A 27,106-nucleotide genomic window follows, 5' to 3' on the forward strand; every position below is an offset into this window, starting at 1 on the left:
AGAGGAGGGGCAGAGAGGTAGGGAGACGCAGAACCCGAAGCAGGCTCCAGGCTCCGAGCTGTCAGCACAGAGCCGGATGCAGGGCTGGAACTCACAAACAGTGAGATCGTGACCTGAGCCGAAGTCGGACACCCAACCGACTGAGCCACCCAGGCGCCCCCAGTTACCCTGTTCTGCAAACCCCCAGCCCTCGCTCAGCAAGGGGCTAAGTGGCTGCAGAGGACGCAGCCCTGGCTGTCCTCTGTGAGGTCAGACATCCTAAAGACCCCTTCGCCAGGAGACCCCGCGCCTGGGGACAAAGACAGGTCTTCTCACCGGCCCCACCGGTGATGCTGCTGCACCCCGGCCCGCACACACACTCACATCATCCCATCTCACTGGGGAGCCTTCGCTTCGGAAACTTTCCCTTTCCAGACGGAGGCTTCCCCATCTGGGAAGCGGGAATGAAAACCCCTGGGTCTTCTAGGATGCAAACATGCACAAAGCCTGTCCGAACACCTTGCTTTGTCGCAGCCACGCACTTCCCCCTTTTCTTCCTCACAGGGCCAAACAGGTCCCAGCCTCCAGGGGCATCTCCCCTCACCCAGCTCTCCACTAAAATGCTTCTTCCCGGAGGATCTTCCCCAACCATCCTCTCCGGAGAGCAGCCTCCCATTTACTTCCCCGAGGACATTTATTACCCGAAACCGTCTTGTTTACCACTTAGTCTCAGCTTTTACCTCTGACCCCCAAACAGATGTCCACGGCACAAGGGACTCTGTGAGTCCCGCTCCCTGCTGTATCTCCAGTCCCCAAACCCGTGCCTGGCGGTCAATAAATCTTTATTGGATGAGTCAGAGTGAACACTTGAATGAACAAAAGCTCTTTCACATGTACTTTCTGGTTAAATTCAAGGCAGCGAGTGAGTGTCTTTCTCCAGCTAATAATTTAACCTCTAGTTAAGTAGTAAAAGCAACTATAAAACAATTTCTATTCTTAAAATCGGTCCTGAAATGAATCAGACTCAAGCCTCCTTGTGCCGTTATCACGACACTTCACAGAGGCACTCAGTGGGGCACAAAAACGTCCTTCAAAGAGCCAAGGCACGGGGACAGGCAGAGAGGTGGGTTGCTCTCCGAAGAGTTGTTTGAAGGACAGCAAGACCTCGAGACCTCACTCAAGAGCGTTTGCCTTCTCAAAGGCCATCTCAAAGGCCACTGCCGCACGCAAACACAGGACTTCTGCAGCTGGGGCGGCGCTGGGATGTGGTCACATGCAGAGCAGGGAGGCGCCCGGCAGCTTGCTAATTCTGGCAGATGGGAAGTCAGTGACGCAACACTGTCCTACCCTGATTCCTTCAACCGCTCAACTGGCATCTCTCGTCATTCACATGCCCCAGTCCCCGCTCAGTCCTGGCCCTGCGATCACCCAGTTTATGAAACTGCAGGGCCCTGTTGACACCTACCCCTCCTGACGGCCGGCAGGAGCTTCCCTGTCACTGGGACGCAGCTAACAAGTGGCAGCTGGACCAACGCCACTTCTCCCCAGGGTCCTGCAGGTGACAGGCAAAGAGGAGGATGACGTAGCCTCGAGTCCCGCCTCCGTAGGCTGCTTCTGAATGGACAGGGAGCCAGCCTGGGCGGCTTCCTTCCTCGGGCCCTCGTGATATCACTCCACAGACCTGTCTGTCCCACAAGCCAGGGGGCTGAGTCACCACCCCCTGGCAGGCGAACCCACTACAGTTTGAGGAGTGTGTTTATTTCAACCAGAGGAAACAAAATCCTGCCTGGACTCAACTTTTCTCCACGGGCTCAGTCCTTCCCTGTGGTGAGTGCCTTGGGTGGCTTAGGTCTCACCAAGTGACAGCATCAAAGAAGGGAGACCTGCTGGCCCCTTGGCCTCGGTTCAGCCACACACAGCAAGCGTGTCTCCTCAGCGCTAGGACGGAGGAGGAGCCAACAGGTCCTGCCTGAGGATCTCGGGGTTCAGCAGGTAGTACTCAGGGGCTCAGAGGGGAAAGCAATGCGATCCCTGCTCCCGTGGACCGGAACGCACGCCCACCCTCACAGCAGCCACGGACAGGGGGACAGGGGGACAGGGAGACGGCGTTTAGGTCAGGAGAACCGGGGGAGCATAGCAAGGCTTGTGCAGGGGGGTTAAGCGGCTGACGGCTTCACCAACGAGGGCATATTTGAGTCCGCCCTGAGATCAAGGGAGGAGGAAGGCCAGCAGCGCAGCCCGGCTGGCAAAGGCATCTCCACTCTTTGCGCCAAGCATCTCAGGTTAACAGACTGGGTTTCCCTGACCCTCGGCCAAACCGGCTCCGACTCCCGAGTTTCCACCGCAGCAGCCGCGGGACTGAGCAAACCAGTGCCCAGTTGGGTTTCATTCACAAACGGGTCCGGCCTGGGGCAGGCTGGGATGCTGGCCTGGGGGCAAGGTGCTGGCTCCCCCCAACCTCGGGGCCTCCTCCCGGAGAAGGGGAAGTGCTTCTGGAGTGTGGGCACTTGCAGGCTCATTCTCCCAGGAAGACGCTGTTCCCCACCTTCCCGTGTCCGCCCACCCCTGCAGCAGATCGGCCTCTCTTCCCAACAGCCCTCGCTCCCCCTTTACAGACGGCTACACTAGGGGCCCAGGGACAGAACCCTACAGGGACACTGGGTTTTATTTCTGCTTTTCTCTACAGCAAAACCGCTACCACACGGCATTTCCTCTGCACCAGGCAGTCCTGCACTGTGAAGTCCCAAGTGCCCCCAGCCGCCCTGGGACGTGTGCAGGATTCTATCTCCATTCTGCAGGGAAGTCCTGCTCTGAACCGCTCTGCCAAAGCACACCTGTCCTCCTCGCACTTCTCCCACCTCCTACACGGAGACAAAAGCTCCAGGAGAGGACACGGGTGGTCTTTGCCTCCCTGTGGCACACCCCAGGGCACCAGGCATAAGCCACACAGTCAATGGTCCTCACCAACGTGCCACGGGGACAAATGGCCATCAACAAGAGGAAGGGGAAAGGGAAGGACCAGCAGCCCCATCCCCACCTCAACTTGGACCAACAGGTCACATGACACCCCGAGAGCACAGGGAGATTCTGGAGGATTCTGGCAGCCCAGGGAGTCAGGAAGTCAGCTGCCTACCTGAGCATCACCAAGGGGAGGGCATGTTGGTGTGAGACAGCTGTGCACGTGGCAGGAAGGGCATAGCTCACCACCCATGACCCACCCCAGCTGACTCGGGACTCTGGCGAGGGGGCGGCACCCTAGGTGGGCTGTGTGCCTGTCTCTTTCCCTCCTTTTCAGAATGCCTTGGCTCACCTCCGTTCTTCAGCCATTCAATCTGTCTGCACCAGATGCCAGGCCCTGTGCCCACATGTGGGCACCTCATGCCCCCCACGACGGTGGGGGGACCGAAATGGGAGAGTCCTGGCTGTCCCCCACATGGTTTAGACTCCTTCCCAAATTCACAGGCCAGGGGACATTTTTTTGGTAAACATTTAAATGAGGCCCAAAAAGGGGTTAGTGACTTAGAGAGCGTTAGAATACCAGTGTTTAGGGGCGCCTGGGTGGCTCAGTCGGTTAAGTGTCCGCCTCTTGGTTTTGGCTCAGGTCATGGTCTCCTGGCTCGTGAGTTCAAGCCCCGCTACAGGCTCTGCACTGACAGTATGGAGCCTGCTTGGGATTCTCTCTCTCTGCCCCTCCCTCTCTCTCTCTAAAAATAAATAAATAAACTTTACAAAAAAAAAAAAAAAAGAGGGGCACCTGGGTGGCTTGGTCGGTTAAGTGCCCACCTTAGGCTCAGGTCATGATCTCCCAGCTTGTGGGTTCAAGCCCCACATCAGGCTCTGCGCTGATAGCTCAGAGCCTGGAGCCTGCTTCGGATTCTGTCTCCCACACTCTCTGCCCTTCCCCCACTTGCACTCTTTCTCTCAAAAATAAATAAACATTAAAAAAAAATGTTAAATACCACAGCGTTCATAAGGAATAAAAAAAGACACGAAAGGGGCGCCTGGGTGGCGCAGTCGGTTGGGCGTCCGACTTCAGCCAGGTCACGATCTCGCGGTCCGTGAGTTCGAGCCCCGCGTCGGGCTCTGGGCTGATGGCTCAGAGCCTGGAGCCTGTTTCCGATGCTGTGTCTCCCTCTCTCTCTGCCCCTCCCCCGTTCATGCTCTGTTTCACTCTGTCCCAAAAATAAATAAAAAAAAAAAAAAAAAAAAAAAAAAAAAAAAAAAAAAAGACACGAAAGTGTATGTGCTTAACTGCCTGCCAGTCAGAGGAAACTCCACAGAGGGGGTGATGGGCACACGTAGGACAGGAAGTCAGGGCAGAGAGACCAACTTGTGCAGTATGGGAGTCGGAAACAATATTGCGTATTTGGGAACGGCCCTCAAACTCCAACTCAAGTGGAGATTCTAAAGAAGGAGATTCTGGGAGCCTGGGTGGCTCAGTGGGTTAAGCATCCGACTTCGGCTCAGGTCATGATCTCATGGTTTGTGGGTTCCAGCCCCACATCAGGCTCTGTGATGACCACCCAGAGCCTGGAGCCTGCTTCGGATTCTGTTGGTCTCTCTCTGCCCCTCCCCCACTCACACTCTGTCTCACTCTCAAAAATGGATAAACATTAAAAAAAAATTTTTTTTAATTAAAAAAAAGAAGGAGACTCTAAAGAATTCCTGGTTAGGGGACTTTAAAAAAAGAAAAAGAAAAAGACCAATGCCTGGGGCTTATCCAGCACTTTCATACTGACATTTTAAAGACACCCCCAAGTGACTCTAACACTGGGCAGCCCTAACAGGTGGTCTCTGGCCATGTGTGGTTAACTGAGCACCTGAAGTTGTGAGCCCAAACTGATGTGCTGTGTCCAACACACAACAGATTTTGAAGACTTAGAAGGAAGATTTAGAAGAGGGGTGAGCGCCTGGGTGGCTCAGTCACAGTTGAGCATCTGACTCATGATTTCGGCTCAGATCACGATCTCACAGTTCATGAGTTCAAGCCCCACATTGGGCTCTGGGCTGGGTGCTCCGAGCCTTGCTTGGGATTCTCTCTCTCTGCTCCTCCCCTGTCGTGCATGCCTCTCTCTTGCTCTGTCTCAAATATAAATAAATTTTAAATTAAAAAAAAAAAAGAAGGAGGGGCGCCTGGGTGGCTCAGTCGGTTAAGCATCCAACTTTGGCTCAGGTCATGATCTCACAGTTCGTGAGTTCCAGCCCCACGTTGGGCTCTGTACTGACAGCTGAGAGCCTGGAACCTGCTTCAGACTCTGTGTCTCCCTCTCTCTCTGCCCCTCCCCTGCTTGTGCTGTCTCTCGAAGTCTCAAAAATAGTAAAACATTTAAAAAAAAAAAAAAGAGGAAAAGAATGTAAAATATCCCATTCATAAGTCTTACAGTGATTACACTGTGAAACGGTTCCATTTTGGATACATCGGGTTAAATAAAATACACGATTAAGATGAATTTCACCTGTTTCCGTTTACTTTCCAACGTGGCTAAAGGAAATCTAACATGACATGTGAGATTCGTGTTCTGTTGCTACTGGGCGCCGCTGCTCTAACATGATCCAGGGCCCACGAGTCCTGAAGGTCAAAAACGTTACTCTTCACAAGATTTCGATTCCCCTGGGAGCTGCTGAGGGGATGGGTCACTGACCTGGAAGACAGGCCCTAAGAACTGTTTTCTGCCTGCTTTCCCCCCACACACTGCCCTCACAACTAGAAAATCCCCAGCACCGGGATAGTCTTAGCCCCCCACTTAACACTCCCCCACCAGGCTTGGCTCACTGAGCAGGGTGGCCCCTCGCTGTCCTGACCTCAGCGATCTTGCAGAGGCTTTAGCCACAGAGCAGCACAGGGACTCACAGACAAGGAATAAGCAAATCTGGAGTTTAGCATTTCCTATCTGCTGAGTCCTCATCCATGATACGCCTCAAAGACAGGTTTCCTCTCTAGTGGAAGTTCTGAACTAGTTCTCAAATGTTAAATCTTTTTTTTGGGGGGAGGGGTGGGGAAGGGAGGAAGACAGCTGGCTATTTGCAGAGCACTGCCCCATGCGTTTTGCATTCTGGGTGTATTAGCAGCCTGTTAACCGCTGTAACAAATCGCCACAAACTCAGTGCCTTCAAACAACACAAATGTTTATCACCTTACAGTTCCGAAGGCCAGAAGCCCAAAACAGGTCTTCTGGAGCTAAGATCAAGGTGCCAGCGGTGCTGTATTTCTTTCTGGAGGCTCTGTACGCGACTCCACTCCTCGCCTTCTCCAGCTTCTCCAAGACACCCACCGTCCTCGGCTAGGGGCCCCTTCTTCCATCTCAAAGCCAGCCAGTACTCCTCTCTGCAGACCCTCCCTGCCACCTCCTCTCCTGCCTCCCTCTCCCACCTTTAAAGGCTCTGGGCCCACCTGGCTAAACCCAGGCTAGTGAGCCTATTTTAAGGTCAGCTGATGAGCATTTTCTCACCAAGTACTGTAACAGATTCACGGCTTCCAGGAATTAGGATGTGGCCACCTTCGAGGGGCGGCCTACCACAGTGTTTCTTTATACCTTAACACAGCCATAGCAGACAGGTGGAATTATCTCCATACAGATGAGGAGACAGATTCAAGAGTTAAGCAGCTTGCCCAGGGATACCGTCTGTCAGTGCTTTCCATGACATGCCACCTTTGTAACGCCACAGGCTATTTTCAGGTTCGGAGTGCAGGCATACAGTACTCTGTACTGAGAACGTTACAACAACGAAAAGCCATTACTACAACGTCGTCTCCATTTTGAAAAGGGGTTTTATCACCAAGAGGGCTAAAGTCGTGGGGAAGAATCGACCAGCTTTCTGGATGCTCCCCTGGGATCATTCATACACACACACACACACACACACACACACACACACACACACACACACACACACACACACACCAGGCAACGATCACAAGCACCAGCCACACAAAGGAAGCATGACTGCTCTAACACTCCTGACTGGGGCAGGGAAGGGACCCTGTTGTGCAAAACAGGGTGTGGCCTGTCAGGAAAACTAATATGGAAGCATTTTTCCTACTCCTGATCCAGGAGTCCAAGAACAAAGGTGAGGCTGACAGATGGTAACGACAAATTCCAAGCAAGCTAAAGTGCTCCCCCGGAACACAAGGCCCTGTGGTCAACAGGAAGACAGAGGCAGTGTATTCCAAAGGGAAGGTGAGTCCGTGAACTGCATGTGCTATTTTCTGTCCACGAGGAGACATGTAAGCAGCAACCTCAGCTTTCTGGGTCCTTTCCGCCAATGGGGCCGGCTGGCAGCTCACGAGATATTTCTGGGACCGAGCTAATTAAATATTAACCATGCAAAAAACCTTTATCCTACATCCCTCAATAAGTCACTCTGAAGACCAGCAAACCTAGACGCTGAACCCAAACTCGATCTTTCCAGGAAAAAAAAGATCAGGAAAGGGTAAATCCTATCAGATTCGGCCATTACAAACTTATTTATTATTAAGTAACCCTCTCAGCTCCTAAGAAAAAAAACCCAACTAGCGAAAACAAAACAAAACACTTTCTTGTTTATCGAACCAACCACTAAAATGTATGGACCGGTATCAGAGATTCTTTCTCTTTGACATTAAAGAAGGTTGCCCTTGGGACGCCTGGGTGGCTCAGTCGGTTAAGCGGCTGACTCTGGCTCAGGTCATGATTTCACAGTTTGTGGATTCGAGCCCCGCATTGGGCTCTGTGCTGACAACTCGGAGCCTGGAGCCTGCTTCGGATTCTGTGCCTCCCTCTCTCTCTCTCCCTCCCCCATTCATGCTCTCTCTCAAAAATAAATAAACATTAAAAAAAAATTTTTTTTAAGTTGCCCTTGATTTATAACTTAAAGGGTAAGATTAGTGAAACTGGCCCTTTAAATTCCATCTCTTCTATGAAGCAGTCAGACCTCCTTATACCTCCTCAAAAGCATGGGGAGAAAAATCTAAAAATCAGTGCGTAAATAAAGCTTCTGACAAACGCCAGATTCTATCTGCCAATTAAATTTTCCTCTCCGTCCTTGCACATGCTCCTGACACAATTAATTACGTATTAATGACTTTAAATTAAATGCCACATCTGTTTTTATGATGGGCTGCCCCCGATGAAAAGAGGCCAGATGATGATCACAAGGATAAATTAATAATTTGGGGGCAGGCGGGTTCCAGCTAATGGAACGGCTTTCATAAAGCCTTGGTGTCCCCAAATTTTATTATCGTTTTCATTGTTAATCATAAGCACAAAGGTTGGACGGTCCCCCTGAGTTTTCCTTATTGCAAAATGAAAGCTGTTGTAGACTGCATGTAGATAAACTTGATTTGAAAGCAACTGCGGAAGTCACTGCTATGGGCAGGGACAGGTGGGAAGGAACTTGCTACAGCAGCCACAAATGTCACCACACCGCTTCAGACAGGGTCAGGAGGGGTCCCTTCGGCTTCCTTTATTTCTAAAGTAAAATTTCTCTGCCATTTCAGTCTTGGTTGACTTATTCTGGCAAATAAGTGTGCTCTCCCCTCCCCCAGGCAGAACACCACCTCAGTATTTGTAAAATAAAAAGGAACAGAAAGCCAGAAGCACAGCAGCGACTGCGTTTTGTGTTCTCAGCGGGAACACATGTACAAACACACACCCGCGCCATTGCTGAATTTTGAAAATAACCTTCCCAGGATAGGCGCGTGGGAAGTGCAGGAAGGGAGCCCTAGGAAGTTTCTGTCTGTCAGGCGCCGGTATTTAATAAGGGGGTGTGAACCTATTTATATGTGGGCCAGCGCTCAGGCAAACAAGTCTGGCTACATACGTGAAACTTTTCGCCCGACATATAATAAGATATTGTGCGGCCCTGGAAAACAGCTCGGGCGAGGAGGAAACTGGGAGTTTCCTTCAAGGAAATGCTCTGCCTCCCCGAGCTGGGGGCTTTTTCCCGCGGCCTGGAAGAGGGTGGCAGGAGCCCGCTGGGGAGGGGCGGCACGACCAGGGCGCAAAATCCAGGCAGGCCCCGCCGGGAGGCGCACCAAGGCCCGGGCACACCTGACCCCACCTGGCTCACCGCCGCATCCTCCCCCGCCCCGCACCTGGGTCGCCCGCCACCTTGCTCCCCGGGTCCGCCGGCCCCCCTCCGCCCGGGTCGCCCGCCACCTCGCTTCCCGGGCCTCCCGGCGCTCCCGCCCCCCCCCCCCCCCCAACCACCTCAGTCCCCAGGCGGCCTCTTGCGCCCCGGTCCTCTCGGCCCCGGCGCCGGCGCGCGCTTCCGGTTCACCTGCGCGCAGGGCGGCTCGGGGGGGGGGGGGGGGGGGGAGGCTGGGGTGCAAGGTGGCGGGGGCAGCCCGAGCCCGGCCAGGCCCTGAGGGGCGCGCGCGAGGGGACGGGGAAAAGGGCACCCACCCACCCCCCCGCCCGCGGCCCCGACGCTCGCCTGGGTCTTGTCGAACTGCTCGCGCTCGGCCTCCAGGCTGTGGCCCGGCCTGCGGCTCAGCACCCGCGCCGGCACGCTCTTGATGCTGTTCATCCTGCCGCCGTCGCCGCCCGCGCTCCCGGCCCGGCTCCCGCTCCGCGCGACTGAGCGCGTCACCGCCGCCCGCCCCAGCCTAGGCACCGCGAGGCCGCCGCACGGCGCCCGGCCGCCCCGCCCCTGCGCCCCGCCCCCGGCCCCGCCCCGGCCCCGCCCCCTCGCCAGGCGGAGCCCAGGCCAAGGCCCCCCCGCCCCGCCCCCCCCCAGCCCCTCCACACCTCAGCCTACCCCCCTGGGTCGAGTCCCTTCCCCGCAACCTCCGCTCCGCACTTAGTAAGTCCCGTCTACACCGGAGCAGGATCTGGCTCACTGGAGAAAACTTGGCCTCAACGAATCTGACCAACGGAAGCACAACTAGGCATTTTTCCCCCTTTTTAGTCTTATATTAATTTATGTGTCAGAATGCACACAAGTAAGCTCTCCCTCTCTGTGCATCTCAACGCGGGGCTGTGGGATGAATCTTCGGAGATTGCAGGCTCCGCATCGGACACCTTGCCAGAGCCGAGGAACTGCAAGGGGAAGAGGACAGGCAGGGCTGGGACAGCCTGCGGACGGATCTGAACACAGCACAGCGCGGGGCCATCAAAGGGCATGCCACCGGAGGTCGTGTGAGACTTTAAAAAACCCTGTTGTTATTTGTTTGCTTTTTAAATGATCGGTCACAAGACTGAAGTAAAAAAAAAAACAAAACAAAAACAAAACATAAACCCCACAGTTCTCCCAACTGTATGCTTATCAGATGGTCATTTTGTTTCTGCTGTCCTCAGTTTTGCTCTCAGAATGTAGGTGTGAAGTCACCCGATACAGGACTCCCCTTGAAGCCGGAGAGTGATGCCTACAGAACCCCGAAGGTGGTCTCCCTTTCTGTAACTTCACCGATGGCTCTCTGCCTGCCCCACAGCTGATACGGGGCACTTAAAACTGTGTGTGACAAGGCTCTCTCCTCTGACTCCACCAGAGAGGAATTAACCGTGCTTTTACCCAATTCCAATCCCTGAACAGCGTCTTCACCAAAATAACAACGGCTAATATTTATCAAATGCTTATTATTTGCCAGGCATTGAGCTAAATCCTTTACACGCACTATTTCGTTTTCAATCCCCAGCACTCTAGTCAACAGCTGTGGTCTGATAAAGACCACAGCAAAGGGGCGTGCTGGCTCCAGACCAGCTGTTTCTCACACTCCGTTTTCCACATTGAACAAGATCAAGTTATCCTGTGAACTTCCTACTTAACACAGCATCTTCTTTCAAACAGACAGCAACCCCCCTGGGTCTGGAAACATCTGCCACAGTTGCGTAACATCAGCAACCAGCTACCTCTCTTTTTAAGAATGGTTTGTTACTGGGATCCAAGAGCACTTTCCTAAAATATCTCTAATGAATTATAATTTGTCTGCCTGTGTGGAAGCTTTTGAGCTCCTGGAGGGCAAGGACCACCCATCTGACTCCACTTGATAACCTCAGCAGAGTGCCCGGCACATTAGCGATGTCCAATAAATGTGTGTGAAATCAAGGGCTGAAAAGGTGAGTTGAATAACCCCCCATAATTTGGTACGCTTCAACATATGGCTTAATTTTCTAAAACGAGCAGCCTGGGACACAAGGATAGAAGCTTCCCCACTCTGAATTTGTTGAAGTGCATCTCGGGTAACACCTTCAGGCAGCAGATCTGGTTCTAGTACTGGCCCCTGTCACTGGTTGGCTGAAATTCTCCTTGTCATCGGCATGAGGGTGCCATTTTGCTGTGGCTCCAGGGCTGTGTAATGCTTTCTGGAGGCTATTACAAAGGCAAAGGATTTGGGATATGTATGAGACCTCATTTCAAGGAAGCCCCAGGAAGATGAACACTAGAGATTACATCATTGGGCTTACTGAAATGACGAGGCTGTAATCCCCACACTGCCTCAATGACACGTGTGTCTGATCTGGCCCCAGCCTCTCGGTCCAGCTTCGTCTTGCACCATCCTAGTTCATCAGGTCTGAAAATGCATCACGCTCCTTTCCACCTCAGGGCCTTTGCACATGCTGTTACCATGGTCAGGAATGTTCTTCCTCTTCCTGTTTGCTGGCTAGCATCTACTTATCTTTCAACTCTTAGTTCAGGTAAGAACTGAAGCCTCCGCCCTTAACATGTGTCCCTGATATATGCTGTCACAGTAGCTCAAAGCTTTATTTAATAGCACTTACCAGTTTTTATGACCTATTTGTGATTAATTAAGGTCTGTCTCCTCCATTGTAAACAAGGATTCAGTCTGCTTTGCTCACTGTTGTCTCCCCAGCGGCCAGCAAAGCAGTGTTTACTGTGTGCTCAAATATTTTGTTTTGTTAGATGTCCTAAGTGTGCATTTGGCTGAGAACCCAGAAATCATCCTTTACAGGACTGATTAATGTGCCCTCCTCATTTGATAAACTCCTCTCAAAGACCACTCTGGTTTTTAACCTACCTTGCCTGCTGTGATTAATGTGTCTGGTTTCTTAGTCTGGACCAACCTTACCCCCCCCACGGAGCCTCTCAATTCCATGCTTTTCTACTACAACTTTTTAGGTAAAACTGTTATTAGTGTTTACATATTATCTTGAATCAGACTTTCTTTTGGGGTATTTCTATTTTTGTTTAGATCTGCCCACAAATTCTAAAAGTACCCTTACACCAGTCTCTTTTTCTTTTTTCAGATTTTTATTTATTTTTGAGAGAGAGCCAGAGCAAGCACGAGTGGCAGAGGGGCAGAGAGGGAGGGAGAAAGAGAATCCCAAGCAGGCTCCACGCCGTCAGCACAGACCCCCCCAATGTGTGGCTCGAACTCACAAGCTGTGAGAGATCATGACTTAAATTCAAGAGCTGGATGCTTAACCCACTAGCCACCCAGGGGCCCCCACACCAGTCTCTTCTGATAGAAGGCTGAGATAACTTCTGGCAGGCAAACTGTATTACCATTTATTTGCCTCCTCTTAAGATGATAGAATGTTGATGACAAAATCAGGATGCTCAAATCTGGTTTGATCTCACAACTCTTTCAAACATACTGAGGCTGAGTCTCCCTAACAGAAACTGCTCACATATCTAAGTAACTTAGGTTGAGACAGAGAAGTAGATGATAATATTAAGATTTCCCATTTTGGGGTTATATGTGCTGTAATTCACAATAATGTGGTGGGGTAAGATAGGAACTGTAGATATTATAACTCTAGGAGCTCAAGTACATTTAGCCACAGAATAAGTTTTGACTTTGTTTTTTCTTCAAATTCTATAGTTCCCTGAAATCTTCCTACTTACTAGCATCTCGCCAGTGTTCTCTTTCTCTTTTCACTGGGCAAGTGACGTGTAGCCACGAACCTAGCGCTAAGAGAAGGAGAAATTTTCATATTTTGTTTCTCAGGCTGGAAATCAGCCTCCCCGGGGACATTTTAGGTTTCCAACAGCTCAGAATCAACTGTACCTTTCTCAGACTCGCTCTGCACAGACCGGCCGGCCATGCCTGCAGGAGAAAGCAAGCATTTATAAAGAACTTCGGCAGAACCTCACCCAATTTCTCTTTTCAGCACCCTAATTAAAAAGGCTACGTGGGGTGGCTCCTCCACTCTCACGAAAATCATCTCTGAAGTAGCACTGAAACCTTTCAACAAAGGGGCATTTATACAGCACAACGGAACCTTGGTAACTGCAATGCTTAAGAAAACTACATTCCCACTCCCGAGGAAATTCACTGGCCAGGCTGGGTTTTAAGCGACTACCCTTCCTTATTTCACTCCTGTATAATACAAAGAAACCCAAGAGTGGGGCGCCTGGGTGGCTCAGTCGGTTAAGCGTCCGACTTCAGCCAGGTCACGATCTCGCGGTCCGTGAGTTCGAGCCCCGCGTCGGGCTCTGGGCTGACGGCTCGGAGCCTGGAGCCTGTTTCCGATTCTGTGTCTCCCTCTCTCTCTGCCCCCTCCCCCATTCATGCTCTGTCTCTCTCTGTCCCAAAAATAAATAAACGTTGAAAAAAAAAAAAAAAAAAAAGAAACCCAAGAGAGTTATTTTTCTTATTAAAAATATTTTTTATTGGCTGAAGCTGATCGATTCTCTTCTTTAGAAGGGATAGAAATGCACATTAGTATATTCTTTAAAAAATTAAATTACAAGTTAAAAGGGAAGTGTTTTTAGTCTTTACTGATAAAGAAAAAAAAAACGCGTATAAAACTTGATCTTCCAGCGAGCCTTTGTTTGTATGAGTAGATGGGACTTACTACAGACCCAGACACGATGGGGCTCTGTTCAGGTCGGGGACAGACGGGCCTCGATTGTCAGTAACTGATGAGATACTTTCCAGTTAAAAATATGTTCTGTCATATCATTTTATGTCCATTTTACACAGCGAAGTCCAGAGCAAAAGCCACGAAAGAGGAGGAGACTATTTCTCATATATTTACAACTGTCTCTGATAAGCTGTTGGTTGTAGTTTAAATGCATGCACAGGTTTTTTAAAAATCAGAGAGTGAAAATAGCACTTTATATGCAGGGGTTCTCGATTTGATGTTCACACTTTTAAAGAGCTTCTCTAGTACTTAATTCTAGTCTGCATCTTTACAGAGAAGTCTTTTTCTCTGTGAGCATAATATACATAATTGTGTATACAGACAATACACAATAAGGTCTAATTGCTTACACATAAAACAATATTTCTTCAACATGAAAACGGTCAACTTGAAAAGCAATAAAATACAGATGTTGAAAAACTAACTTTCAGTTTCTGCTTCCCTTTGGTATTAAGTGTTGCTTACAAAGGATTACAATCCTCTTTTTGTTTTCAAGGTTAAGCATTAGGTATTGATGTCTGCTTCCTGCCTTCCAAAGTTGGAAAATCGGCTTCTGCAGGAAGGAAACAACAGAGTGAATAAAATCAAGCCAAGGAGAGCGGTGGGCAGTGTGTTCTAATTCACAGTCTCTGAAAAATTAACTATGTACATCCTGATTTTTGTCTACCTAAGGTCGTGCAAAATACAAGTCTTACAGCTTCTCAGCAAAGAGAGAGAAAGAGAACAGGAGACAGGGAATAGCTACCTGCGTTGACTGCTTTCACAGAGTTCTTGCTTACACTGAAAGCATCTGAAATGATTATGTCTTTTAACTTCTCAGACTGGATGCTGAAGAAACTTTGCATATGAAATGTAGGTTTAACAGAAGGAAACAAATCAAGAAAGTGCAAACTACACCAATTAGCCTTTTTTCCCAAGATTTTTTCTTTTTATTTATTTTTTTGTTTATTTATTTATTTTGAGAGACAGACAATCCCAAGCAGACTCTGCACCCTGATGAGGCGCTGGGACTCATGAACCATGAGATCATGACCTGCGTGAAACCAAGAGTTGGACACTTAACTGACTGAGCCACCCAGGCACCCCTGAAGATTTTATTTTTAAGTCGTCTCTACACCCAACATGCGGCTCGAACTCACAACCCCGAGATCACGAATGTACACTCCATGGCCTGAGCCAGCTAGGTGCTCCAGTCAATGAACGTTTTTATAAAATTGAAACCCTATGAAAAGATTTCTTTCCGGACAGATATCCAGATGAAAGGCTGAAATGTTAATTTAGATTCTGATTTTGAAAGATATCTGTATTCGTTTCCTCATATTTAAAATTCTAGGTATTGAGAACAAGAACTTTTTGATCTGCATTTCTCATACAAATAACTGACATTTTACTGATTAAATTTAGAAGGTATGTACAAATAGGTCAAACAAGAGAAAGGATTACAGGTCAAACAAATGCATGGCCTTGACTCTACATTATCAACGTTCCCAAGTTACTTATTAAATATCAATTGAGATATAAAGGGAGATAAACAAAAGTGACTTACCTCTGACCACGGTGAATACTGAAGTTGACTTTTGTTTTCTTCAGTTAGTAAGGAGGGTATTTTTTTGAGCTGACTCTTCTGAGACTTCTAAGTTCTATAAAACAACTTCTAAATTAGTACCCAGGAGAGAAAAACTGGACAGTACTTAAGACAATACACAAATATAGCAGAAATGCCTTTAAAAGACCTAAGGAATTAATGAAATACAATGAAGTAATTTCAAACAACAAGCATCCATCCAGCAAAGAGGTACTGATTTCCTATTCATGTGTGGGGCCCTTTCGTCTCTAATTGCCTAGTTGGAAGGCTCTGTTTGCTTTACCATGTATGTTATGCCTTAAACTCTGGCAATCAGCTAATACCCAGATATAACTGTCTCTTTGTCAGCCTTAATATGGACTATGTCATGAGCCCCTAATGATGACAAGGGTCATCAATAAGAATCGACAATTGTAAGTGCCACTGTTAATTATAAGTACTTACTGAGGGCTTGGTTAGTTAGCATTGTTAGGTGTTCTGGAGATTTTTTTTTTAATGTTTATTATTTATGTATTTATTTATTTTTTCAACGTTTTTATTTATTTTTGGGACAGAGAGAGACAGAGCATGAACGGGGAAGGGGCGGAGAGAAAGGGAGACACAGAATCGGAAACAGGCTCCAGGCTCTGAGCCATCAGCCCAGAGCCTGACGCGGGGCTCGAACTCACGGACCGCGAGATCGTGACCTGGCTGAAGTCGGACGCTCAACCGACTGCGCCACCCAGGCGCCCCTTTATGTATTTATTTTTAATGTTTATTCATTTCTGAGAGAGAGAGAGACAGAGCATGAGCAGGGGAGGGGCAGAGAGAGAGGGAGACACAGGATCCGAAGCAGGCTCCAGGCTCTGAGCTGTCAGCACAGAGCCCGACGCGGGGCTCGAACTCACGGACTGTGAGATCCTGACCTGAGCCGAAGTCAGATGCTTAACTGACTGAGCCATCCAGGTGCCCCTTGTTTATTTTGAGAGAGAGAAAGAGAGCATGTGCACATGAGTGGGAGAGGGGCAGAGACAGAAGAGAAAGAGAATCCTAAGCAGGCTTCACGTCAGTGCAGAGCCCGATGCGGGGCTCTATCTCCTGAACCAGAACCGAAATCGAGTTGGATGCTTGATCGACTGAGCCACCCAGGCGCCCCTGGGAGATCAATTTTTAAAAAGGCGAAAAAGAAGGAAAGAGAAGGATGATACCTGGAAAGACAGCGGTAGACACAGCTGGTGGACTTCAGGGTGCAGGGAAAGCCTGCCTCCTCAGCCTCTTCCTCCTCCCCAGGGGGCCCGCATTTGAGCCAGGCTGAGGCTCTTCTCAGCGCTCCCAGACCTCCGGGCTTTATTTTTTTTAAAAATTTTTTTTTAATGCTTATTTATTTTTGACAGAGACAGCATGAGCAGGGGAGGGGCAGAGAGAGAGGGAGACACAGAATCGAAAGCAGGCTCCAGGCTCTGAGCTGCCACCACAGAGCCCGACGCGGGGCTCGAACTCACAGACCGCGAGATCATGACCTGAGCTGAAGTCGGACACTCAACCGACTGAGCCACCCAGGTGCCCCATCAGACCTCCGGGCTTTAATCATCCCACTTCCTCTCTGCTCAAACAGCCTTCCTATGTATTCTACCATCTGATGTATTTTATTTCATTCCTTTAAAAACATTCTTCTGCAAGGGAGCTGTAGGCTTTCCCAGCCTGCCACGAAAACAGGTCAAGAACCCCGACAGGACCGACAGTCTCGAGCTAGCAATGAGGATGTCGGGTCCCCTGTGCTCGTCACAAGTCCAAATTCAGTTTCAGGCTGAGTCCCTCCCTGTTTCCACCCCTCAACTAAGTAGGAAGCCGGCTGTGGGGCAAGGTGATGTGGTCAGCTATGCCGTGTTTTACTCTTTCTTTTCTCTCTCTTTAAATCATTGGGGCTTTAAAAAATAGTTAATAGGGGCCCCTGGGTGGCTCAGTCGGTTGAGCATCTGACTTCGGCTCAGGCCACGATCTCACGGTCCGTGAGTTCGAGCCCCGCGTCGGGCTCTGTGCTGACAGCTCAGAGCCTGGAGCCTGCTTTGGATTCTGTGTTTCCCTCTCTCTCTCTGCTCCTCCCCTGTTCATGCTCTGTCTCTCTCTGTCTCAAAAATAAATAAATAAATAAATAAATAAATAAATAAATAAATAAATATAAAAAATAGTTAATACACATTCAAATACGATAAAAAGAATATATATTCTTTTTTTAATGTTTATTTATTTTTGAGAGAGGGAGAGACAGAGCGCACACGTGGGCAAGGGAGGGGCAGAGAGAGAATCGCAAGCAGGTTCCATACTGCCAGCCCAGAGCCTGCCCCAGGGCTCGAACTCATGAACCATGAGATCGTGACCTATGCTGAACCAAGAGTCGGATGCTCAACTGAGCCACCCAGGCGCCCCCAAAATAGTATATATTCTTATCCCCATCCCTTTGGGTACATGCGAAGAATAACATATGAGCCTTTCAGTATCTTGCTTCTTTTCACTTAATAATATATCCCATAAGTATGTCCACATCTGAGCTCTTCCTCACTCTGTTTTATGGCTAAGCAATATTCCAGTGTGGACACACCATCGCTACTCCCTGAGTTCCTTTTTGCTGGACACTCGGAATTGTTTCCAAACTTTTGCTATTACAAAGCAATGCTGCAGGGGTGTCTGGGTGGCTCAGTCGGTTAAATGTCCAACTCTCCATTTCGGCTCAGGTCGTGATCTCACGCTGCACGGGTTCGAGCCCCGAGGGGGGCTCCGTGCCAGGCTCTGTGCCGACAGTGCAGAGCCTGCTTGGAATTCTCTCTCTCTCCCTCTTTCCTTGCCCCTCTCCTGCTTGTGTGCACTCTCTCTCTCAAGATAAATGAACTTTAAATTTTTTTTTTATTTTAATGTTTATTTATTCTTGAGACAGAGAGAGACAGAGCATGAGCGGGGGAGGGGCAGAGAGAGGGAGACACAGAATCTGAAGCAGACTCCAGGCTCCGAGCTGTTGGCACAGAGCCCGCCGCGGGGCTCGAACTCACGGACCGTGAGATCATGACCTGAGCCGAGGTTGGACGCTCAACCGACTGAGCCACCCAGGCGCCCCAAGATAAATGAACTTTAAAAAAAAAAAAAAAAGTAGTGCTGCAATGTAAAACTTGTACATAGGCCACTTTACACACATGTGGATGTACTGGTAGGAGAGATTCCCAAAGCAACACTACTGTGTCAAAGGCTCAGTTCTGCAAGTTTGAGTAAATGGTGCCAAGTTCCCTGACACAAGGTTTGAATCACTTTGTGCTCCCCCAGAAATGTCTAAGAATGTGTTTGAGAAAAAGGCTTTGAAATAAGACCCTTGTTCTCTGCAACAGATGCCCAAAAATGGTGACGCAGACAGGCTGCTCAGAATTTTACCCTGCTTCCTTATTGCAAAAATTAAGACTTTTTACAAATTGGGGAGCCTGGGTGGCTCAGTCAGTTGGGCATCCGACTCTTGATTTCCACTCAGGTCATGGGGTTGAGCTCTGAGTCGGGCTCCAAGCTGCCAGCTCAGAGCCCACTTGGGATTCTCTCTCTGCCTCTCTCTCTCTCTCAAAATCAATAAACTTAAAAGATTCTCTCTTTCTCTGTCCCTCTGCCCTCTCCCCCGCTCACACATTCTCTAAAATTAATTTAAAAAAAAAAAGAATTTTTACAAATCATTTGCTTTTTTCTATAACTATCCAGTTCCAAGGACCAGAGGGACGGAATTTGTAAAGCATGTTGCCAAGTATATTTCTGTGAATTACATTGTTTTTTCAATGTTTCCAGAATTAGTTAATAATCTTCCAGAAAATTTTTTACATCTGAAGGCAATACTTTTTCCAACTAATTCCAAACAATTATCTGATTCTAGCTATGGAATGTTAAGTGAGAGAATTAATCACTTTTCCTCACCTGTAAGATGAAAGGTTGAGATTACATCCTCTTCTAGGTCTTTCTAGCTCCAAAATTCTCTTAAACCAAGTTTTCACCAACCTCAAGCGGCTTTAGCATTTTTTTCATTCTCTAGCTGAGGTTACTGTTTTGTCTTTTTCTTTTTTTTGAATTTTTTAACATTTATTATTTTTGAGAGAGAGAGAGACAGCACAAGTGGGGAAGGAGCAGAGAGAGAGGGGGACACAGAATCTGAAGCAGGCTCCAGGCTCTGAGCTGTCGACACAGGGCTCGAACTCATGAGCTGTGAGATCATGACCTGAGCCGAAGTCAGACGCTTGACCGACTGAGCCACCCACGCACCCCTGTTTTGTCTTTTTTCTGATCACGTCCATTCCAGGTATTTATTTACTGAGCGTCCTCTAGCAGGTACTGTGTGTGCTACAACTAGGAATGCCCAAATGAGTATGAGGGGCTCCCGAAGGTGCTCACAGAGGAGGGGAGGACATGTATGTAATCTGCTATCCTGCACTGTGACCTGTGCTCTCATGGAGATACAGATATGGACACATACATACAAAGCCCTGCTATGAGGACAAAAGCGAGGGAGCTATCGATTATATCTTAGATAGGAATTTGACATAAAACCCTCCAGAAGAGGGGCACCTGCGTGGCTCAGTTGCTTAAACGTCTAACTCTTGGTTTTGGCTCAGGTCATGATCTCACAGTTCATGGGTTCAAGTCCCACGTCAGGCTCCATGCTGGCAGTGTGGAGCCTACTTGGGATTCTCTCTCTTTCTCTCTCTCTCTCCCCTTCTCTCTTTGCCTGCTCACTCACTCTCTCTCTCTGTCTCAAAATAAATAAACTTAAAAAAAAAACAACAACCCTACAGAAGAGGTTAGGAGCCTGAGGCCATGAGAATGACTAGGAGTCGGCCAGGTAGATTTTACTGAAAGACAGTTCTGCTCGAACACTTGTTTTGAAAACATGAGTTTGTTCCAACACAGCTGATATATTAGGGAGCAATTTGGGCCTAATGTGAAGTTTGCATTTATTTACCTGCAATTTTGTCCACGAGAAACGCTAGGTAAATTGTGCCCAGTTGCCTGAGCCATGGCATGCCGGAATACAGACACACACCTGCACCCCTCAAACATCCACTGCCCTCCCCCAGTTTCCCCGTGTGTGTTAAAAGCCACCCCATCCACATCTGCTGCTATAACTTCCCAGCCAAGTACCTTCTTCCCTCATCCCAGTGAATCATAAGCTGCCACCTCCCCAACACCCAATTCCACACGCAAACTTCAGGTCTTTCTCAAGATAAAAGTGCCATATTGCTTACAGGACTTACCTATTTCTTAATGACTTGTATAAAAACTGTCCTACTGGGGTGTATAAAACTGTATACACTGTATAAAAACTGTCCTGTATATAACTGTATACAGTTATATAACTGTATAAAAACTGTCCTACTGGGGTGCCTGGGTGGCTCAGTCAGTTAAGCGTCTGACTTCGGCTCAGGTCATGATTTCGTGGTTTGTGGGTTCAAGCCCCACATCGGGCTCTGTGCTGACAGCTCGGAGCCTGGAGCCTGCTTCAGATTCTGTCTCTGTCTCTCTCTGCCCCTCCCCTGCTCATGCTCTGTCTCTCTCTCCCTCTCAAAAATTAAAATAAACATTAAAAATGTTTTAAAATATATGTACTCTTGGGGCGCCTGGGTGGCGCAGTCGGTTAAACGTCCGACTTCAGCCAGGTCACGATCTCGCGGTCCGTGAGTTCGAGCCCCGCGTCGGGCTCTGGGCTGCTGGCTCAGAGCCTGGAGCCTGTTTCAGATTCTGTGTCTCCCTCTCTCTCTGTCCCTCCCCCGTTCATGCTCTGTCTCTCTCTGTCCCAAAAATAAATAAAGGTTGAAAAAAAAAATTTTTAAATATATGTCCTCTTTATTTTTTAAGTTTCATTTAAATAATGTCTATACCCAACGAAGGGCTTGAACTCACAACCCAAGATCAAGAGTCTCAGGTTCTTCCAAATGAGCCAGCCAGGTGCCCCAAGACTCTTTTTTTTTTTTTTTTTTTTTTTTTGAAGTAAGCTCTAGGCCCGATATGGGGCTTGAACTCACAACCCCAAGATCAGGAATCCAGGCGCCCCTTTTCTATAGTAAAGGATTAAATGATACGATCTAGTAGCAGGCCTAATATTCTGTAATTCTGAGCCAGTGCTAAGTATAAAGGGTATCTCAAGATACCTGTAATGACTGTCATGTGATCTGAAACCATCTGTGATCTCTACTAGGAACAAAGTCATAGGTATTATGACTTGTTTCCTATATCCAGAATTGAAGCAAGTGCTAAATTTCAATCAGAGGTTAATTAAAATAAGCTTATGTGTGTTTTTTATTCACATCAAAGTTTATGGATCCCCTGAATTCTATTCAACAAACTCTAGTTAAAAATCTCTGCCTAACAAATCCATAGAGAAAAAAGGGAGATCGATAATTAGCCACCAGGGGCTAGGGGAGAGGGAAGGGGGAGGGACTGCTAATGGGTACGGGCTTTCTTTGGGGATGATGAAAATGTTCAAAGTTAGATTATGGTGACAGTCGCATACTTTGCAAAATACACTAAAACCACCGGATTGTACACTTCACATAGAAGAACGTGATGGTATATACATTATATCTCAGTAAAGCTGTTTAAAAAAACCCTTACGAATACTTAAAAATACTTTCTGCCCCAATGTAAAATAAATTGCTTCACTAATGCTTCAAAGAATCTGTCAAGAAAAAAAACCTTTCTTCCCAGAAAACACCACAAAGTCCATTAAGGTTTCTACTTTGAAAAGCTTATGTGGGATACATGGTAGATATTCTTTTAAAAATCACTTTTTTTGGAGCCCATTCTTCTTTTTTTTAATGTTTGTTTATCTATTTTGAGAGAGAGAGCGTGCATGAGCGGGAGAGGGACAGAGAGAGAGGAGAGAGAGAGAATATCCCAAGCAGGCTCTGCGCTGTGAGCACAGAGCCGAGGCAGGGCTTGAACTCAAGGTTATGAGATCATAACCTGAGCTGAAATCAAGAGTTGGACGTTTAACCGACTGAGCCCCCCAGGCGCCCTGGAGCCCATTATTCTTTCAGGCAATCTTTGTGACTACCTGTTGAAGCTCATGGCAATGAGCATGTTGATTCTAAAATGGTTAATGGTCTTGGGGTGCCTGGCAGTCTCAGTCAGTGAAGTGTGAGACTTGGTTTCGGGGTTGTGAGTTCGAGCCCCATATTGGGTGTAGAGATTACTTAAAAATAAAATCCTTAAAAAAAAGCAATAAAATAAAAGGGATAATGTTTTAGTTTCAGATCATCTGTGTCACATGGAAACCACTCCATGGAACTCTGAATCTACCAAAACACCAATGTGATGAGGAACCAAGCAAGCAGTGCCCCCAGAGAGTATTTCATGGAACAAGGCAAGGACGTCTGCCCTCACTTTTCTGTCCAACACTGATCTGGAGGTCTTAGCCAGAGCGATAAGGTAAGAAAAAGACATAGGGCATACAGATCAGAAAAAGATATTCTTTGTTCACAAATGACATGATTGTCCATGTAGAAATCCCTAACCATCTATAGAAAACCTACCAGCATAGGTGAATTTAGATAGGGGCAATTTACAAAAAAAGTCAACTGCAGTTCTTCATACCATCAGCAATTAGTGAAATTTAAAGTGCCATGTATAATAGCAGCAATAAACAAAATATTAGCAATACATTTAACAAAAGCAAGACGCCTACGAAAACTACAAAATAAGAGAAATGAAGGAAGGCCTTTTATTTAGGTCTATAAACAAACAAACAAACAAACTATATGGAGATATACTCTGTTCACAAATGTCAATTCTTCCCCAAGTGATCTATAAATTCAATGAAATCACAATATCCAACTGTCTCTTTGTAAAAATTGACAAGTTGACTCTACAACTCCCATGGACCTGCAAGAGATCTAGAGTAGACAAAGCAATTTTGCAAAAAAAGAAGCAGAGCATGTATACTACCTGATTTCAAGACCCTCCACAGTTATATAATCAATACAGCGTGGCATAAGGGGAGCTACCAGATCAACAGAACTGATTGGAGACTCCAAAAACAGACCCTTGCATATACGGTCAACTGAGTTTCAACAGAGTTGCCAAAAGTAATTCAACTGGGAAGGGCAGTCTTGTCACCAAATGGTGCTGGAACTGGATACCTATGTGAAGAAAAATGAACCAGATCCTCACTTCATACCATCTGCAAAAATTAAATTGAGATAAACCATAGACCTAAACAGAACCTTAGAACTTTCAGGAGGAGACCATATTTACAACCTTGGGGCAGATTTCTCAGGACACAAAAACTGCCACTTAAAAAAATTTTGATAAACTGGACTTCATCAACATTTTATATTTCTGCTCTTCAAAAGACACTTAAAATAAAAAGGCAAACCACAAAGTGGGAGAAAATATTTGCAACATACCTGACAAAAGACAGAGGCCTTGTGTGCAGAGTATATTAAGAACCCTTACAACCGAATATAATAAAGGAAACAACTCAAACTTAAAATGGGCAAAAGACTTGAACAGACACTTCACGAAAGTATATAAAGAGCCAATAAGCACACAAAAAGATGCACATCATTAGGTTATCAGGAAAATGGAAATTAAATGGCAACCACATGAGGGCACCTGGGTGGCTCAGTCCATTGTGAGTTCCGGGGCCCCTGCCCCACACTGGGCTCTCTGCTGTCATCGGGGAGCCCGCTTCAGATCCTCTGTCTGCCCCTCCCCCACTGACACTGTCAAAAAACAACAAAATAATAAATGGCAACCAGATGCCACTTCACATTTATCAGGATGGCTAAAATCAAACTGACAAGGGGTGCCTGGGTGGCTCAGTCGGTTGGGCGTCCGACTTCAGCTCAGGTCACGATCTCGCGGTCCATGAGTTCGAGCCCCGCGTCGGGCTCTGGGCTGATGGCTCAGAGCCTGGAGCCTGCTTCCGATTCTGTGTCTCCCTCTCTGCCCCTCCCCATTCACGCTCTGTCTCTCTCTGTCTCAAAAATAGATAAACGTTAAAAAAAAAAAATCAAATCAAATCAAATCAAACTGACAAAACCAAGCACTGGTGAGGATGTGGAGCACCTGGAATGTTCATACACTGCTGGCAGGGATGCAAATGGTACAAACCACCCTGAAAAACACTTTGGCAGTTTATTAAAAAGTTAAGCATGCACCTGTCCTATAACTAGTGATTCTATTTCTAGGTATTTTCCTTTGAGAAATAAAAACATATTTCCATTTTACAAAAGGTTTATATAAAAAATGTTCATAGCAGCTTTATTCATTATAGCCCCAAACTGCAAACAACCCACGTGTCCCATCAACAGGTGAATAAACAAACTGTGGTCTCGTCATACAATGGAATACTGATCGGCAATAAAAAGGAGTGAAGTACCAGTATACACAACAACATGGACAAATCTCAAAATAGTTCTATTGAAAGAAGCTAAACAAAGAGTACATATCATATGACTGCATTTATACGAAGTTCTAGAATAGGCCAACTATTCTTCCATGATCAAAATCAGAGCAGTGGCTCCCTGGAGTAGGGGAAAGGGGGAGTCCACGCCAAAGAACATGAGGGAACTTTCTGGGGTGATGGAAATGTTCTATATCTTGACTGGGATATTGGTTAAATGAGTGTATATACATTTATCTAAACTTACTGAACTAACGATCTGTGTTGGTTTTCATTAAGGAATAAGTACTTAGTTAGGCATTAAAGTCTACAAAGTTGATCTTATTTTATTTCATTTTTTTAATTCAAGTTAGTTAACATACAGGGTAGTCTTGGCTTCAGGAGTAGAATCCAGTGAGGGGCGCCTGGGTGGTTCAGTTGGCTAAGGAGTAGAATCCAGTGATTCATCTCTTACATGTAATACCCAGTGCTCATCCCGAAAAGTGCCCTCCTTCATGCCCCTCACCCATTTAACCCATCCCCCCACAACTTCCAGCAACCCTCAGTTTGTCCTCTGTATTTAGGAGTCTCTTATGGTTTGCCTCCCTCTCTGTTTTATCTTATTTTTCCTTTCCTTCTGCTATGTTCCCTTCTGCTATGTTCATCTGTTGAGTTTCTCAAATTCTACATATGAGCAAAATCATATGATATGTCTTTTTCTGACTTATTTCACTTGGCATAATACCCTCCATTTCCATCCACATTGTTGTAAATGGCAGGATTTCATTCTTTTTCATTGCCAAGTAATGTTCCATCATGCGCTTGTGCACACGCGCGCGCACGTGTGTGTGTGTATACATACCACATCTTCTTTACCCATTCATCAGTCAATGGATATTTGGGCTCTTTCCATAAATAATTTGGCTATTGTTGATAGCGCTGCTATAAACATTGGGGTGCATGTGCCCCTTCAAATCAGCATTTTTATATACTTTTGTATACTTTGGATAAAATCCTAGTAGTGCAGTTGCTGAGTTGTATGATAGTTCTATTTTTAATTTTCTGAGGAACCTTCATACTGTTTTCCAGAGTGGCTGCACCAGTTTGCATTCCCACCAACAGTGCAAAAGGTTCCTCACCAACATCTGTTGTTTCCTGAATTGTTAATTTTAGCCACTCTGACAGGTGTGAGGTGTATGTCATTGTAGTTTTGATTTGTATTTCCATGATGATGAGTGATGTTGCGCATCTTTTCATGTGTCTGTTAGCCATCCGGATGTCTTCTTTGGAAAAGTGTCTATTCATGTCTTCTGCCCATTTCTTCACTGGATTATTTGTTTTTGGGGTATTGAGTTTGGTGGGTTCTTTAGAGATTTTGGATACTAACCCTTATCCATTATGTCATTTGCAAATATCTTCTCCCATTCCATCGGTTGCCTATTTTTTTTTTAAATGTTTATTTATTTTTGAAAGAGAAAAGAAGGACAGGGCAGGGGAGGGATCCAAAGCAGGCTCTGTGCTTACAGCAAAGAGCCGGATGCAGGGGTCAAACTCACAAACCACAAGATCATGACCTGAGCGGAAGTCAGAAACTTAACCAACCGAGCCACCCAGGCGCCCCTCTGTCAGTTGCCTTTTAGTTTTGTTGATGGTTTCCTTTGCTGTGCAGAAGTGAGGCCATTTTTGTTTTTATTTCTCTTGCCTCTGGAGACATGTCAAGTAAGAAGTTGCTGTGGCCTAAATCAAAGAGGTTGCTGCCTATTTTCTCCTATAAGATTTTGATGGTTTCCTGTCTACATTTAAGTAGTTCATCCATTTTGAGTTTATTTTTGTGTATGGTGTAAGAAAGTGGTTCTGGTTCATTCTTCTGCATGTCGCTGCCCAGTTTTCCCAGCACCACTTGCTAAAGAGACTGTCTTTATTCTGTTGGATAGTCTTTCCTGCTTTGTCAAAGATTAGTTGGCCATACATTTGTAGGTCCATTTCTGGGTTCTCTATTCTGTTCCATTGATCTGAGTGTTTTTGCACCAGTACCATACTGTCTTGATGATGACAGCTTTGTAGTATAGCTTGAAGTCCAGGATTGTGATGCCTCCAGCTTCAGTTATCTTTTTCAAGATTGCTTTGGTTATTCGGAGTCTTTTCTGGGTCCATACAAGTTTTAGGATTGTTTGTTCTAGCTCTGTGAAGAATGCCGATGTTATTTTGATAGGGATTGCGTTGAATATGTAGATTGCTTTGGGCAGTATTGACATTTTAACAATATAAGTTCTTCCAATCCATGAGCATGGAATATTTTTCCATTTTTTGTGTGTCTTCTTTAATTTCTTTCATAAGCTTTCTATGGTTTTCAGA

General features: G+C 46.9%; 2 protein-coding genes and 1 long non-coding RNA gene across 15 annotated transcripts in view; all 3 read right to left on the reverse strand.

Moving 5' to 3' along the window:
- Window positions 1-9,599, reverse strand: part of HIP1R (huntingtin interacting protein 1 related) — a 28,373-nt gene extending 18,774 nt beyond the window's left edge. The window contains exon 1 of one of the 2 annotated variants that reach the window (XM_086681557.1): window positions 9,394-9,598. In XM_086681557.1, coding sequence (XP_086537683.1) covers window positions 9,394-9,486 — 93 coding nt within the window. In that variant the 5' untranslated portion in view covers window positions 9,487-9,598. Of the gene's footprint in view, window positions 1-9,393 lie in introns of both variants that reach the window. The other variant, XM_086681558.1, reaches the window with a different exon arrangement.
- A 3,237-nt stretch (window positions 9,600-12,836) lies between these two features.
- Window positions 12,837-27,106, reverse strand: part of CCDC62 (coiled-coil domain containing 62) — a 45,771-nt gene continuing 31,501 nt past the window's right edge. For 11 of the 12 annotated variants that reach the window (XM_086681565.1, XM_086681570.1, XM_086681564.1 and 8 more), the window contains 2 exons: window positions 15,334-15,427; window positions 13,615-14,340 (listed from right to left, as the gene is read on the reverse strand). In XM_086681565.1, coding sequence (XP_086537691.1) covers window positions 15,374-15,427 — 54 coding nt within the window. In that variant the 3' untranslated portion in view covers window positions 13,615-14,340; window positions 15,334-15,373. Of the gene's footprint in view, window positions 12,968-13,614; window positions 14,341-15,333; window positions 15,428-27,106 lie in introns of those variants that run through there. The other variant, XR_015242193.1, reaches the window with a different exon arrangement.
- Window positions 16,143-17,561, reverse strand: LOC147575272 (uncharacterized). The gene is made up of 2 exons (XR_015242692.1): window positions 16,926-17,561; window positions 16,143-16,689 (listed from the first exon to the last, which is right to left on the reverse strand). It is a non-coding gene; the product is annotated as an uncharacterized LOC147575272 (long non-coding RNA).

This window comes from Puma concolor, chromosome D3, assembly GCF_028749965.1.
Source record: "Puma concolor isolate L17-30 chromosome D3, mPumCon1.1.hap2, whole genome shotgun sequence".
Classification (NCBI taxonomy): domain Eukaryota; kingdom Metazoa; phylum Chordata; class Mammalia; order Carnivora; family Felidae; genus Puma; species Puma concolor.